Below are 16,401 nucleotides of genomic sequence, written 5' to 3'. Positions count from 1 at the left end.
AATTATTCATAAGAAATGTATAACTGGTTACCAAAGAACATTTTGAGTCACATCGTTCTCCATGAAAAATATGTTAGAGGTATGTTAGTGAAATACTGCTTTTAAGTTTGTCTTGGCTTACTAACTTTGTTACTTTGAAGGTAATAAAAGGATAAACTTCTCACCAATTGGATTAATGGAAAGACAGTACAAGATACAAATAAAAGAAACTAAAATGGAAAGTAAAACTGATTAAACTATAGGACAATATATCTTGTCTGAAAACCTTAACAAAATTATGACTTTTTAAAAATTGTGGATTTTTAGAGGGACTACTGATCATGATTTACTTGGGTCTTACTTCTCCATTACCAGCTGCATAATTTGAAAGCCAGAGTAAAATTGTGTCAATATGATAATGACTACATCCCAATGTGTGTTAGGTGAAGTCTGTCAAGGTAATAAAATAAGCAAGACTGAAGAGTAGTTATGGATGGTATTTCTAATACATACTGACTTCAGTTTTTGAATCCTATAATACAATCTGAATAGACATGTAAAGAGAATTATCGTACTGCTAAACAGTAAGATGAAATATTATGAAAAATGCCTGCATTATATTTGTTCCCCCAGAATTTAGTAATGGTCCACCAACCAAAAAATATACATAGATTTTTGTGGATATATATATCTGTGACTTTAGTTTTGAAAATCAATAGATGAACTGAAAATAAATGAAACTATCATAATTAAGGTTTCACATTTCTTTTACACATTATAAAATTGTCCCTTCAGTTTTTGCCATTGTTAGTATATGCAAAACTGTTTTCTGTTAAAGGAGATGCAGAAAAGCAAGAGTAACTGCCAGGTTATATAAAAATATTAAATAAAGCAAAAAAAAAAAAACAGGACACAATCCTAAACAAAATAATATATTTGAGATTTTGGGCTAAAAGACCAATGTGCTGAAAGGAAAAAAAAAGTATCTTTTGTTTTGTGACATGTTCATTCAGTGGTACCTTTGAAAAATGGTAATCATAACTAGCCTCAGCACCCACTTCTAGATGATCTAAGAGCTGAGATTTGTACAACAAAATATATTAGAACATGAAGAAACGCTTCCCACATGTCTTGGCTGCAGAAAGGTGTGAGTGAAAGGCCAGGGGGCACCTGACTGTAAGATGTGACTATACATTTGCAGCTGCTTGCTTGTGGGGCTTCTGTTTTCTTCCTGTGCATGTGTGGGGTATTGATTTAGCGAAGGTCCGACAACATGCTTTCTTTCCTTTCCTTTTTTTTTTTTAATTTTTATTTATTTTTGAGAGAAAGAGAGAGAGAGAGAGCTTGAGCAGGAGAGGGACAGAGAGGGAGACACAGAATCAGAAGCAGGATCCAGGCACTGAGCTGTCAGCACAGAGCCTGATGCAGGGCTCAAGCCCAGGAACCCTAAGGTCATGACCTTCAGGTGATTTCAGAAGATTTATAAAATGCATTATGAAGTAAAAAAAAAAAAGGAGCATGAAAAACAGGATATAATTTTAGGCTCCTTTTCATGTGCAACAAGTTTTGCTAATGATAACATAGATGTAGCCAGAGGAAGCTGGATACATTTGGAAATTTTCTCTAAGACTAGCACTTTTTAAACAAAATTATCTATTTGACACTACTTCCTCTAATTCTGTATTCATTCTTTTTTTTTTTCATTATTATTCCTTGAGGAGATATTATAGATGCTTTTTCTTCTAATAGCACCCTTCCTCCATGACATTTTAGCACCAGAGATATGCTGGATACTTTTTTATGCACTCCATGTATATCTGTGCTTCCATGTATATCTGTGCTTTGTGCATAAAAAGAGTAAGTTTTTTTTTTTAACCACAGAAAAACAAATTTCACCCTCTGGTGGTCATATCAATGCTCAGCTGAGAATATGTGAGCCAAAGTCATGAAAACACATCAGTGAAAACAGTGTGGTATGCATGATTAAAGGAGAAGTGGTAGGTAGCCAATGGCTGACAACTTTAAAAATTTTTTGCTCCCTTTCTAAACAATGGCACAGAGTCAAATTTCAGGACTGTTCCCTTATGTTAAAATTTGGTTGCTCGTGTGTGTGTGTGTGTGTGTGTGCGTGTGTACAAGCCTTTGCAGGTGTGTGTTGCATATATGTATTCATGGGAATAAAAAGATCAAAGTTGAAAGGATACATAAGAAACCAACAATCGAATGTTACACAGCCATACAAAAGAATGAAATTTTGCAATTTGAGACAACATGGATAGACTTAGAGGGTGGTATGCTAAGTGAAATAAGTCAGACTGAGAAAGACAAAAACCATATGACTCCACTCATACATGAAATCTTAAAAGAAATGAACAAACAGAAGGCAGAATCAGAACTGTAACTACAGAGAACAAATGGATGGTTGTCAGAGGGGAACGGGGTGTGGGGGTGCTGGGCAAATAGGTGAAGGGGAGAGGGAGATACAGGCCTCCAGCTATAGAAGGAGTAAGTCACAATCATAAAAAGCAGAGCATAAGGAATACAGTCATATAGTCAGTGATATTGTAATAGTGATGTAATGGGACAGATGTAATGGCACTTGTGATGAACACAGAATAATGTATAAACTTGGGATATCACTATGTATATAGTGATATATACAAATCACTATGTATATAGTGATATAGTATATAGTATATATATAATGTATAAACTTGGGAAATCACCTGAAACTAATGGAACATTGTATGTCAACTATACCCTCCCCCCAAAAAAGAAACCAACAACCATGTTTAGGAAGGGAGTGTCTGAGGGAAAAACAAATATACACTTTTTATTGCATCCATTTTTTTAGTTTGAGTTTTCCTTTTTAACAGAATATTAATATAATGCGTTTTAAATGGAAATAGTTTTAAAAATACCGTGTAAAAGCCCAAATTCCATAATGTATAGCAGACATTTATCATCCTAACATCTGAATATATAAACCTATGCAAGAGACATTTATGAAATAAAATAAAATCCTGAGTAATCATTAAAGACATCTGTAAATATCTTGACTCTCCAGTCCATAGGGTCTATCATTGAGCCTTCCTCATTGCAGATAAACACAATTCATGTGTTTCTGGCATTTACATTGTAATATGTTCTCTGGGTGCTGAGTCAGGAACCTAGACTGAGTGTTTTACAGTGTTATTCATCTAGCCTATAGTATAAAATTTATAGTTGCTTCTGAACTATTTCTTTAAGAATTATTCTTAAACATAAGATATAGGTTAAATAATTCTGTCCTTTTTCAGTACTGCCTAAAAATTCTCTAAAACCTGCCATTATTTTTAACAACCCCCTAACAACATCGATAAAAATGAATACAGCCAACCCCAAATTAATTTGATTCTTCCCACGTTGAAAAGATAAAATCAATTCAAATCCAGTGCTGAAATGAATACATGGTGGGTTAAAAAGACTTACTTCTATACTGTGGAAGTTATATTGCACAATAATTTTTATCCTTAAAATCTCTCTTAATCAGCTCGTACCCCATGGGCCTACACCTGCTCTCTCTTGTCCTGTCATGCTTTGTCTAGGAGATAGAAAACCTCAATGGAGAGCAGAGTGGTGAGGCAGAGGAAGGGCCCAGAGCTACACACTTCAACTGAGCAGATTAATGTTGAGTGCAGGTGGCAGGGCGTATGGCAAAACAGTGGGAGCTTCCTTACCCCTCACTGGTGTTTCTAACACTAATGTTCCTGAGGACCAGGCACAATGTCATAGGCTCTCCTTTCTTATTCTGCATCTATTCTGAATATTCCTGGCACATTGAAAGATATTCAATAAATGTTAATATTATTGATGGTCTCATTGGCATCATTTTTGCCACTCTCAGCTGGTCAAACTGCTATGAGAAGACTGCCCAGGTTTTTTAGGGAACTCTCTCTCATTTCCAATATAGCTTGGATACCCAAATGTAGACCTAAGTTAATTTTTTTATAATTAATTGGGTGCTTAACTAATTGCCCAATAAATTGTGCTGAAGAATGCAGGGCACATAGAATTTTTTATCTTCCAAAGTTAATCGCTGTCAACCACCAACTGTATTGTGGTTTGAAAAATATCTACGGAGAGTAATAAAAATAAGACATAAGAAAAGAAATAGCCCTTGTAACTCTTACTAATGTTTCCAACCTAAGAAGAAACAAAAGCCCTTTAACCACATCAATTTGGGTTTACATTTTATTACTCGACATGCAGGGAAGTTTACGTTTGTATGAGTGACTGAAGTCTGTTTTATTTTTGGACACTTAAAGTTTGTGAGGCTGTTACTAAAATTATTCCATTTACTATATAAAAATCTATTCTAATATATCAAAAAAATCAAGAGTGACTTACATTTGCTGAAAGTTGAGATGTGAGGGTAGCAACTTTTTCTTGCGATGCAACCAGCTCTCGACGCAGTTTATGGATTTGCTGAATGTAATTAAAAAAAAATCAATTCAATATGCTAGTGGATTTTTACTTAAAACTAAGAATTCAATCCAAGAAAGCAAATACTATATTCCGCTCATGCGGCCCCTTAATTAGTGTATCAGCACCAATTCCTGAAAAACCAAAGAAATGTGAACACTAGCTATACAGTAACAGTCAAATACCATGTATAAGAAGAGAAGTAAGTGACTATGTTCAAGGTCAGGACTCAAATTTGCAAATTAAAATTTTTTTAACATTTATTTATTTTTGAGACAGAGAGAGAGCATGAACGGGGGAGGGTCAGAGAGAGGGAGACACAGAATCCAAAGCAGGCTCCAGGCCCTGAGCTGTCAGCACAGAGCCTGACGCGGGGCTCGAACTCACGGACCACGAGATCATGACCCGAGCCGAAGTCGGATGCCCAACAGACTGAGCCATCCAGGCACCCCTCAAATTTGCAAATTAAAGGAATGTACTGAAAGTTTTAGTATGGAGGTTAGCATGGAGTTTTAGCAAAGAAAAAAAAATACTTTTTTTTTGTTTTTTTTTTGTTTTTTTTTAGTATGTGCTTTTTAAAATTTTCTAGTTTGGCAACTTCCCAGCATTAGACTATCCCTTAGCCACTGAAAGTTGGCTCCGATCCAATGTGTAATGATTTCATATTTGAAAATAATTTTATTAGCTGGAGTTTTAATGGCTAACATTCTGAGAGACGCCTTCCCAAAACTTTATTATAATGCCTTTTATTCATTGAGTTACTATTAGCTCAGACTAAAAATGTTTTATAGATTAACCATAGCTTAAGAGGGGGAAAAAATCAGTAATGCTGTTCAAATAATGAGATAAACCAATAAAATAAATGTGCTAAAATGTCTACCTCTTTAGCTAAGTTCACACTGTACCAAAACTGAACCAGAGGAAGAGAGTAGTTCATATCACATTTAAATTGTTAATGTAAGCACTTTCTGCAGTTAAAACTGTGTCTCATGTTGCTAAGAAATGTAAACAGCGATTATAAGGGTAAAACATCTACAGTCATCTGAGACTAAGTCTACTGGTCTACTTCTGGTCTCCAGGGATTTTAGTTACTTAGATGCCAAACATTCTACTCTAATTCTTCTCCTTTCTTTAAAAAGAAATCTTCTATTGTTGTGGTTGGACTTTTGGAATACTGTCTCAGTTTGAAAGAGCATTCTTGACACAGTTCAGCGTCTTCTCCCCCACTTTTTGGCAGAAAAGAAATGGTAGTCAATGTTGAGAGACTCTAAAGACCTTGTGAATTTTAAGCTGGAAGCTGGGACGGTGAACATTTATATAATTTCAGCAAATGTGATCCCATTTCACTCCAGTTTTTTTTTTTAATAGATACACTAGCCCCCAATAGCATCGCACTGACTTGCATTCAAATGATGATGACCACAGACAGTCCCAGAAAACAGACCATATACTTTATCCTAAACCAATACAAACTTAAGGAGCCTTTCTCAAGATAATAGCCTCTATTACATGATCCTTTACAAATTAACTCAGGAAACCTTAAAGGAATGGAAATTATTTTTTAAAAACCATGATCCATTAGGAGGCAGAGATGACAAAAAGGGGAGATGGGTAAGGACTAATCAGGCAAATAGGCAGCATTTGTTTATCTCAGCAGCCATATTACGACCGAATTAGCACTGTCAGGTCCATGCAATGTAAATAAAACACTTTAGGTTTTTTAAAAAAAAAACATACTAACTTTTTGGTCTAGCAATGATAAAGATCAAATGCTATAATCAATACTATTTCAGTACTTTTAAGCATAGCATAAATTTTCCTTTAAGGGCTAATAAGGGCAGAGATCCTTTGCAAAGGCTATTGCCAAGACATTGATTTTCTCTGTGGTCTGACTGCCTCAGTGTAAACCAATCAAATATCATTACCACACCTTGAATAAAGTCCTAATTAAAGTCCTCCTGCTCTCCTTGGATAGGAAAATTCTTTTACAAAGTGAAATAAAAAGGATACTCTCTCCAGGTTGCAATCTGATTGGAACATGATTGAGACAAAGTGCATTTGTGAAATGTGTGTGATTAGAACAATATACCACACTAGACATGAAGCGATGATTAGAGCGGCAAAGTCCCGGCATGAAACAGATGGACTGTGATGCTGGTAGCTTCTGTTATGGAGGTCTGATGCCTAAGGTTCAACGGTTTCGTTAATCCTATGCAGTTAGTCTCACAGGCTTGGGGAAAAGAGACTACAATGAATTGGAAAGACCACACATTCATTCATTCATCAGATCTAATGAGTGCTTACTACTACAGGCAAATTTTTGGTTGTTGATCTAAAACTCCATTCTAGAATGTAAGAGGTAAGTTTGCTTTTAAAAACTTCCTTTCATTTTCCTTAAGAGTAAATATCCGAGACCATTTATCAACTAGAGGATCACTTCTGTTGGCAGTGCTGGAGAGCTATGCTACTGTATCACACAGCCCTCTAGTGGTACCTTCCTTTCATCACAGATGTAAACAAAGAGTGGAATATGAAAATGCTACAAATTTTACCTCTGAATGAGCTTTTTCTTCAGCCTGTAAAAGACAAAAGGAAAAAAAAATTAACTATAAGTGACTAATGTCATTTTGCTCCACAAGTATAAATGTATAATTGTACTGTATTAAAAATATTATGATCCAACCTAAGACTATTTATAAATTATTATTATAGTAAAATACATGTTAAAATTTCATAGTATTATACATTATTGTTATATTTATACTATACTTACATGTTATAAATATTAGACTAATATTCTATTATTATAACAGGAACCGTTAAGATTGCAAATGAGTACTTCCTTATATACAAATGATAAAATTTTTTGAAAATGTAGGTTATTTGATTCATGGATACATAATATGCCTTAAAAGCAAAGTTAGAATTAAAAGACAATGTTATTCTAAGATTCAGACCATAAGCAACAAAAACAAAAGTAATCATAACATTTCACTCTAAAAAAGATGGGTGTAGGAAAAAATGAAATATTGGACTTTTTCATACATATTAGAAAATACACTCCATGATATTATAGACATCATCAGCCACGACTTGGGAGTCAGAATTTTATTCTGTGATTTACAGATCATAAAAATGCCAAATAAAGCTGGAGGGAAAATATTGACCTCTACTGATAACTGGGTAAAATCACTTTATTAGTTTCTGTCTTCTTTCACTGTCGCTAATGATTATTAAGTTTACTGAGCTGCAAGTCAGCAAAACATTAAAATTCCCCACGTCAAGATGGTGATGAAAGTGGCTGACAAACATCTTTGGTCATACACATTATGCAAATAAGGACTGCTTTAGGAAATTGAAGGCTGTTTTGGACTCAGTTGCAGAAAATTCCCAGCTCTGTTTTTCTTCTTTGTGCTGGGCTGCAAAATGCCAGAAAATGAGTTATGTGCACCATTACATTTGGGAAGCTCCCTTATTCTGGAAAAAGGTGGAGAATGAATAATACCTCTGAACAGTACAAATCTGCTCATTGCGCTGATCAATTTCGAAGCTAAAAAAATTTAAAAAAAAATCTCATTTCCTATCTTTCTTTTGGGGACATTTCCTGGTTGATTGATACAAAAGTACCTGAACCACTTTTTTTTTTTTTTTTTAGAAAATATACAATAAAACAAAGTAACAACATAAACATCAAGGTATTTTTTTATGCATAAGCATTTTTCAGTTTTCCCTTTCCTGTATTTTCTCTACTCTTAAAAATAATGCATCGTTAGTAATATTGTGTTGGAATAACAGAGTGGTTACATAGTAAAATCCTAATAGCCCTTATAAGAAAACTGTGTTTTAAAAATAAATGCTAACATAAAGCTTGAATATTTTACATCTCAATTTTAATCTTTAAGTGAAGATTTTATTTTTCAATTCTAATAGTTTTAAGGTTTCCTCAACAGTTGGCATTTGAATCAGAACTAGGGAACTAATTTTAAGATGGAAATTTCACCTTAAAGAAAGCTGGAAGTTATTTGCCTTAAGATATATGGCACAATTAGCTATGACGATTTGTTTTCCCTAGAACTTGGCATGTTTATTGCCACTATATTTTGCCCAAATCCTGCTTCAAGGCCTGCTAGCATTATATAAAACTAATAATAAATAATTTGTAGCTTAAAAAACGCAATGCATCCTATTTAACAAAAAAGTCAAGAAAGATATTCATCATATTTCTCATTAAAAAAAACCTTGAATAAGTTATTTATAATACTCATAAGTATAACCATTACATATTAATTCCATATGGATTGTATATAATGATTTTTCTCATTGCTATATTTTCACAACTATCTTTTCCTTTAATCTTTGCCTTCTTTCATACCTCATGGCTATTAGTACTAGGTAGGTGTTACCATAAAGTGGAAGCACTGAGGCAGAATATTAATATTATACTTCTTTCAGCAATTCAGGCACAGAATTAATAACATCATGAAGGAATATGATTACTTGCCATTTTTAAATGATGGTTTTGAACCAAGTTCAATGTCTGGAGAATGGTAGACAGTATAAAACATTTTGCCTAAATAAAATTATATCAGATGATTCTTTACTCCATAAATCATTAATTAGCCTTTCATTCACCCATTCAAATTTACTAAAAAAAATTACTTTAGTATTAGTTGTGTGTTAGGAAATATGCTAAAGGGATCCACAACAAACCAAACATGGCCCCTGCTCTTATTAAATCAATATAAATTAGATTCCAGGTACAAAAAAGATTCAATCAAGTTTTTAATATTCAAGTCCAGTCAGAAAAAAAAAAGCTATTTATTGCAAGGATCAACAATTTCAGTGCTTAAAAGGACCAGGAATATAAAGAATATAAAAGGCTCTGGGAATTAAAAAAAAATCATACAGCCTCCCTAGGCTTACATTTTCCCCACTTTTCATAAAGATACAGATAATAAGGAGTATGTCTTTCCTTTGAGAAATTAAACAGCACAATAATAACTAAGAACCCGAACTCAGCTTCAGTGTCAGGAAGAAAAAAGGTTGTGGAGGCGGGAACCGGCCTGAGAACATACTCCAGCATCTAAAGGGATGATGCCAAGTGACTGTAAACCTGGAGGAATTCATCTCAGTGTTACTAGATATTCAGGTTACATTAAAAGTAACTTAGAAATTTGAATTTTTAGATAAAAGTTCTGGATTTCACAGTGTTGGCTTGGATTTTAAAAGAAGCACACAAACTCTAAGTGTGCCAAAGGTAAGAACTTGGCAGATCAGATTAGGCCTATGATTTTTTTTTTAATGTTTATTTATTTTTGAGAGAGAGAGAGAGAGAGAGAGAGAGAGAGAGACAGAACACGAGAAGGGGAGGGGCAGAGAGAGATGGAGACAGAAGCCGAAGCAGGCTCCAGGCTCTGAGCTGCCAGCACAGAGCCTGATGTGGGGCTCGAACTCACAGACCGTGAGATCATGACCTGAGCTGAAGTCAGTCAGATGCTTAACCCAGCCACCCAGGTGCCCCTAGATCAGGCCTATGATTTCTGATCAATATGCAAATTCCCTTTCTGCTCAGGAATATACTATCAGGTGATAATCCTCAACTTTACAACACAATACTTTTGAAAAATTTACCAAACTGTAAGTTGTAGAAGCGTTAAAAGGTAAAGAATCCTTCCAATGAGACTTGTTAGATTGGTGATTTTATAGGCAAATGTTCTTTGCAACAGGCCATTGTTATTAGTTTGTTTTAATATCTTGAAGTGTAATACATCCAGCAAAATATATAATTCTGTAAGTTGTATAAGTGTTAATGTTATATGGATAATGTTAGAGTAAACATGGTTTATACGCATGGTTGACGAGAGCAGTATTTTGTCTAGTAAGAGCAGATAGTGCCTAATATACTACTTAAAAAAAGAACTTTTTCTCCCCCTAGACACTTGAATTATTTGATGAAGGAAATAACCATGCACAGCTATGTTACTACACTGCCTAAATTCAAAAGATGCAATTCACATCAACTATGATATAAATGGTGCTCCTAGAATCAAAAATCAAAAATCCTGTGTATCAAAAATTTATAATTTTTGTTATTTTTGGTATACAACATTTCTGGTCTTCCCTAATAATTACACAAAACCCTTGAGACAGATGGGATAGATCTGGCTGTTGTTTTCCAATTTGATTTTACAGGTATAGTCCAAAGAAACTTAGCAACTTTTCTGATGTCACACAGTAATTGCTGATAGAGTTAGGCAAGAATGCAAATCAACTGAATCTTGATCTAGAGTCCTTAAGAAGGCATGAAAAATAATGACAAACTGACTTTTTACCTCATGGTTTAAAAAATACTTTCACAGATATTTTCTCATTGTCAGTGGAATCTCGGTGAATGATAATGGGGGACTGAAGTCAGAATGACTCCTCATCATCTTTGATTTTTGGTTTTTCTTTTTATTAGTCCTCCAAATATGCATTTATTTGAATTGTTTATAGGTTATTTGTGAACTCAAGAATATAATTTCCATCATTTTCAGGACAACCACGTACAATCTCTGTGGCTTAAAGACCTAATACATTCTTTTCACACTTAACACAAAGGTATATTTCATTTCCAAGTTTTGGCATATAGGTATATGTATGTAGTCACTTTCGTCTCTGTTCCTATTACATATTGCACTCTTACTACATACTCCTCCTGTATGCTTTCTGATTGTCCTTATCATACGACATCTACTCCTACTTATCTACAATTATTAAAATGAAGCCCCTTGTTCCTTATGAACCTGCAATACCCAATATAGAAGCTACTAGACATACGTGCCTATTTAAATAATTTAAATTAATTAAACTTAAAAATTCAGTTCCTCTGTTACTCCACACTTCAAACAGTTAATAGCCACATGTGGCCAGAGGTCACTGTACTGGACAGTGCAGCTAGAAAACCTTCTTATTGTCGCATAAAGTTCTACTGGACTCTGGTACATACTAATCAGCCATCTGTTTTCCCTCAAACCAAGATCCTTTTCTTAAATTTTTTTTTTCAACGTTTTTTTTTTTTTTTATTTTTTATTTTTTTATTTTTGGGACAGAGAGAGACAGAGCATGAACGGGGGAGGGGCAGAGAGAGAGGGAGACACAGAATCGGAAACAGGCTCCAGGCTCCGAGCCATCAGCCCAGAGCCTGACGCGGGGCTCCAACTCACGGACCGAGAGATTGTGACCTGGCTGAAGTCGGACGCTTAACTGACTGAGCCACCCAGGCACCCCTTCAAGCTCCTTTTCTTCTGGAATCTTTCTCAGGCTGAATGAAGGCAGTTTTATCCAAATGGTGGTTTTGCATATATTTAAAATATTATGATCATGCTGCATCGTTTGATGCTTTGTAGGGACTTCGGCCGCAATGCTTTAGGTCAGAGGTCACCTCCTGAGCACACAGCGGCCCCGGGCCAATGAGGAGGGTTAAGTGTTAACACAGTTCTTTTATGTGTTTTTGCCAAAACATTTCACCTTTCTACTTCTTATCCACTTGCCTAAAGGATTAAATTTAAACAATAATAGTGATTTCTTCATTTACAGAGTATAATTGGCAAATTTAATCATGAAAAGGAGACATGATGAGAAAAATATTGCTTTTCCCAGTAATATTTCTGATCTTGTGTAACTATCCAAAGCAATAAATATGTAAGATGAGCTTATAAAATGAGGGCCCTAACATTTAAGCCTAATGAAATGAGTGAAACAATTAGCGTTGCCCATCAGGCTTAATTGCTCAGTGATGGCCAAGACTGAACTTTTTATGAACCTCAGCTCTGGCTAAGAACTATTTGCACTGCTGAAGTCTCAGTGAGATTCAGTAAATGAAATACACTTCACTTTTACTTAGGCATGAAGGAACCCTCCTATTAAATATAACATCCTATAGATCTTCTTCTTCTTTTTTTTTTTTTGCAAAAAAAAATGAAATTATATTAAGTGGACAGGAAGCTCATCTTGGCAAAAACAGATTATAACTGCACACATCAGGAAAATAAGTTGAAACATCGGCATTTTTCTCTTTGAAGAAATAGTTTTAAAACTCATTCTATTTCAGAAGGTATATATTTTTAAGAGTCTCTAGGCCTTTTACGCCTTTACACTTTGGCACAGAGGAACTTGAAAAATTAAAATAAGAAAATGGAGAAAATACCATTGAAGAATTACCAGTCATGGCTCAGAGAACCAAACAAGGAAAACCAGTCAATATTATAAATTTATGGGAGAGTACATGGTTTCAGCGATTCCCAGTTATACCCCAAGAGGTTTTACGAAACTCAGTTTTTCATGCACTCATTGATTTTAATAAGTACACAAAAGTCCAGCGAAAGCGCATAAAACTGGGCTACAGAAGGTCCGGGAAAGCACCCGCCAGCTATTGGTTATGGTAGCTGAGCGTATGCCCTCATTTCACTGTGCAACTTCTGTGTAAATGTCAACCTATTTAATCACTGTGTGCTTGGCCGAGGCAGAAGCTCCTTGTTAACAACGGATACTTACTGTTGAGTAAAGAGAAGAAGTGCTGGAGACCAGTGATAATGAAGAGCCGTGAACTGGAAAAAGCAAAAACGAACAAGAGGTAAAATAATGAAGCGTGCTCAGAAACACCCGGCCTTTGCTAGATAGTGGAGACTAGGCAATTAGGGAAATAAAATAATACAGCTAGATACAAAGATCTGAGAACAATTCTCCTGCCATTTCTTGGAGGTCAAAATGTTGACACATGGGAAGGTCCCATACCTGTTCTCCTAAAATATCTCCCTCATCATGTTACGGAGAGGATTTGGCCAATACAAGCCCTATAGGCATGCTGTTGACAGATTCAAAGTTACAGTAAACCTCCACATAATAAATTACCAGAAAATCATGGAAACCTAAAGTTGCCATAAATTTATGAACTTAAAAAAAATCTCTTTATTTTATACATTTTCTTTATTTATTTAATTTCATTTATATACAACAAAGGTCCATTTTCAATGTTTTTTCTCCATATACTTTCAGGGACATAAGCATTTTATTTAACTTGCTATTTCAACATTATCTGTAATGAGTTGATAATACTCATTTAAGTGGAGAATTATTGTTTCTTTTGTAGTTTTAGTAATAGAAAATTACTTATTTCAAGGTGGTGTCTCAATGAAATTAAGAATGGAAATTGGGTACTGGCTTTTATCTAGGTATACCAAAATAACATCGTAGGCAAGTGGTAGACTGCTTTGTATTTCTCGGCAACTAATGTGTTAAGCCCAAAAGGTAGATAAAATTGTGCTTAATTATAGTTATAGAAAAGCCCTTACTCTTTTCATTGTGGGATAATATAAAGTTATTTCTGCATACTCATCCATTAAATAGTAGTTGGTCCCACCCAACGTGACAGGTCCTTTCTGGATCCTGGGACTATAAAAATTATGACACAATCCTAGGAGCTTGAAAAGAAGTAGAAAGATATTCAACTAAGAAGATAATTATAAAAGAGTAACATAAATACTACTGAGAGCAATACAAGGGGTACAGCAAGGACACAAGGGAGGTGCTCACAACCTGGTCTGGAAAGGCTGGCAAAGCCGTGCAGGATTGTGGCCGTGTAGCTCAAAAGAAAGGGATGAATTTGAGGGACATCAGGAAGAACCTCTTTAAAACTGACTGACTATAAATGCGGGTCAAAGAGGAAAGAAGGACAACCCCAGATCTCCAGCTGGAGCACCTCCTACCACTGTGTGAGATGTGCAAAATGTTAGTCATCTAAAGAACACAAAACAACCAAACAAAATCCCACATTCTTTCAACCTCTAATAACACCAGAATGGACTAAGATTTTCAACACGGTGTACAGAAGGCAGGCGGGCAATGAATTGGGAGATCCCATTTTTTGGTCTGTTCCTGCTACTTACTATTTATAGGTCTATGGACTCCTAGTTTGTGGCACGTTCCTGATCTTCACTGTGAGCATTGAGCAGGGAGGGCATCAATAAAGCCCTTCCCATCTCACTAGTTCAATAATCCCTTGATTGCAGACCATATTGTAAGAATAATAATTGTTCAGTGTTCAATGGATGGGCATCAAGAAGCCATCTTGCCCACTCAGGGTGCTGTTCAGCCATTTAGATTATTTAATCCTCATACACAGAAGGCCAGACTTTCTCAGCATATGAACAGTATTCTATCTGTAAATGAGCACTCTAGAGAGCCATCAGTATGCTTGGCAAATTATTTTCACAGTATTGCAAGATGCCTGTCTGTGAAGAGAGTGATAGAATCATCTCAAAAAAGCTATGACTTTATATTGCCAATTAGGTCAATTCTGTCTATCTATTCTGCCACAATCAGCAGACTCTCTGGATATAATCCACTCTCTGTCACAATGAACTCAGTGGTTTGCTTAATATCACAGAAGGTAGTGGCAATGGTGGTCAACGAAATTAGGGCCAGCAAATTAAGCATACAGTGGTGGCCTGAAAACATTAAATCAATTTTCACAGCCATCTAAACTTAAAAAAAAATGTTTATTTATTTTTGAGAGAGAGAGCACGAGTGAGAGAGGGACAGAGAGAGGGAGACACAGAATCTGAAGCAAGCAAGCTCCATATGGGCTCAAACCCATGAACCATGAGATCATGACCTAAGCCAAAGTCAGATGCTTAACTGACTAAGCACCCAGGTGCCCCCATAACCATCTAAACTTTTAATCAGAAAAGACTCTAAGAAAGCAGGAAGGTGAAAGAGAAAGGAACGGAACTGTTCCCTAACTTTGTTTTCATGACAAACCTGTAAAATTACATCTGCAGGAATTAGGACTGACAAAGTTAAAAATCCTGCACAAGTTCATACCACAAATAAATGGGTGGCCAGAGGCTTAAAACCTGGTATGTTTTAAGATCTGGAGTCCTTCTTTTCTATGTTATTATTAAGGACTAGGATAGTTGTCTGATTTTATGTCTGATTTTATTGTGATCTGTTCAAACTTTTATGTTTACCTGTATTTTATCCATAGCTGATATGCTTTATAATATGTGTGCCACAATTTCCCTTTATGGATACTTTAAAAACTCATTCATTAAATCAAAGAGGAAGTCTCTCAAATATTATCAAATTTCACACTTGAGATTATATAGTTTAGAAAATTATATATGTTTAAATATCAATGAAGCCTTTTTCAAATAGAATTTTTAAAAAATATTCACATAGAACCTTATTGTATTGGATAAGGAAATGAAACTTATGAAGCAAAAGTAGACATAATATGAATTCAAATATGATATGATAACAGAAATTAACACCAGAGGGAGTTTCTGAGAATACAAGTTGTCAACGTGTGGTAGTTTCATAAGATAATTTTTCTGGTTTATGTATCTTTATGGTTCTTTAACTGAGATGTCAAACAAAACATTTGCTCTGATATTTGACACACCAGGACAAACAGGCTCTAAAATTATGAAGCTTTCTTTATGAAAACACTGAATTTATTCTGAACTATTCTAGAACCAAGTAATAATCAAAACAATTTCTGGCATATTTGCAAATGCATAGAGAAACAGAAGGTAATTGGGGTGCCTGAGTAGCTCAGTCAGTTGAGCCTCCAACTTCAGCTCAGGTCATGATCTCAGGGTTTGGGAGTTCCAGCCCTGGTCGGGCTCTGTGCTGACAGCTCAGAACCTGGAGCCTGCTTCCGATTCTGTGTTTCCCTCTCTCTCTGCACTTCCACCGCTCTTGCTCTCTCCCTGTCTCAAAAATAAATAAACACTAAAAAAAAAAAAAAAAGAAAAGAAACCCAAGGTAATGCAGACTCAAACTTCTTCAAGCTTCAGGGCTCCCTAAATGAGAGTTATACTTACTCATTTATCTACTCTTCAGAAATCCTTGTGATGTGTCTGATGTGACAGTTTTCATCTCTGAGTTAAATAAAGTTAACTCTGTCTTTATTTC

The 16,401-nt window shown here is 35.3% G+C and overlaps 1 protein-coding gene across 1 annotated transcript in view; it reads right to left on the bottom strand.

Moving 5' to 3' along the window:
• The window catches only part of NAV3 (neuron navigator 3), a 588,388-nt gene that overhangs the window by 58,162 nt on the left and 513,825 nt on the right, over positions 1-16,401 (bottom strand). The window contains exons 20-22 of the mRNA XM_042992807.1: positions 12,979-13,031; positions 6,996-7,019; positions 4,369-4,446 (exon numbers count right to left, since the gene is read on the bottom strand). Coding sequence (XP_042848741.1) covers positions 4,369-4,446; positions 6,996-7,019; positions 12,979-13,031 — 155 coding nt within the window. The remainder of the gene's footprint in view (positions 1-4,368; positions 4,447-6,995; positions 7,020-12,978; positions 13,032-16,401) is intronic.

Source organism: Panthera tigris, chromosome B4 (genome assembly GCF_018350195.1).
Source record: "Panthera tigris isolate Pti1 chromosome B4, P.tigris_Pti1_mat1.1, whole genome shotgun sequence".
NCBI lineage: Eukaryota > Metazoa > Chordata > Mammalia > Carnivora > Felidae > Panthera > Panthera tigris.
This window is presented reverse-complemented; position numbering and strand designations above follow the sequence as displayed.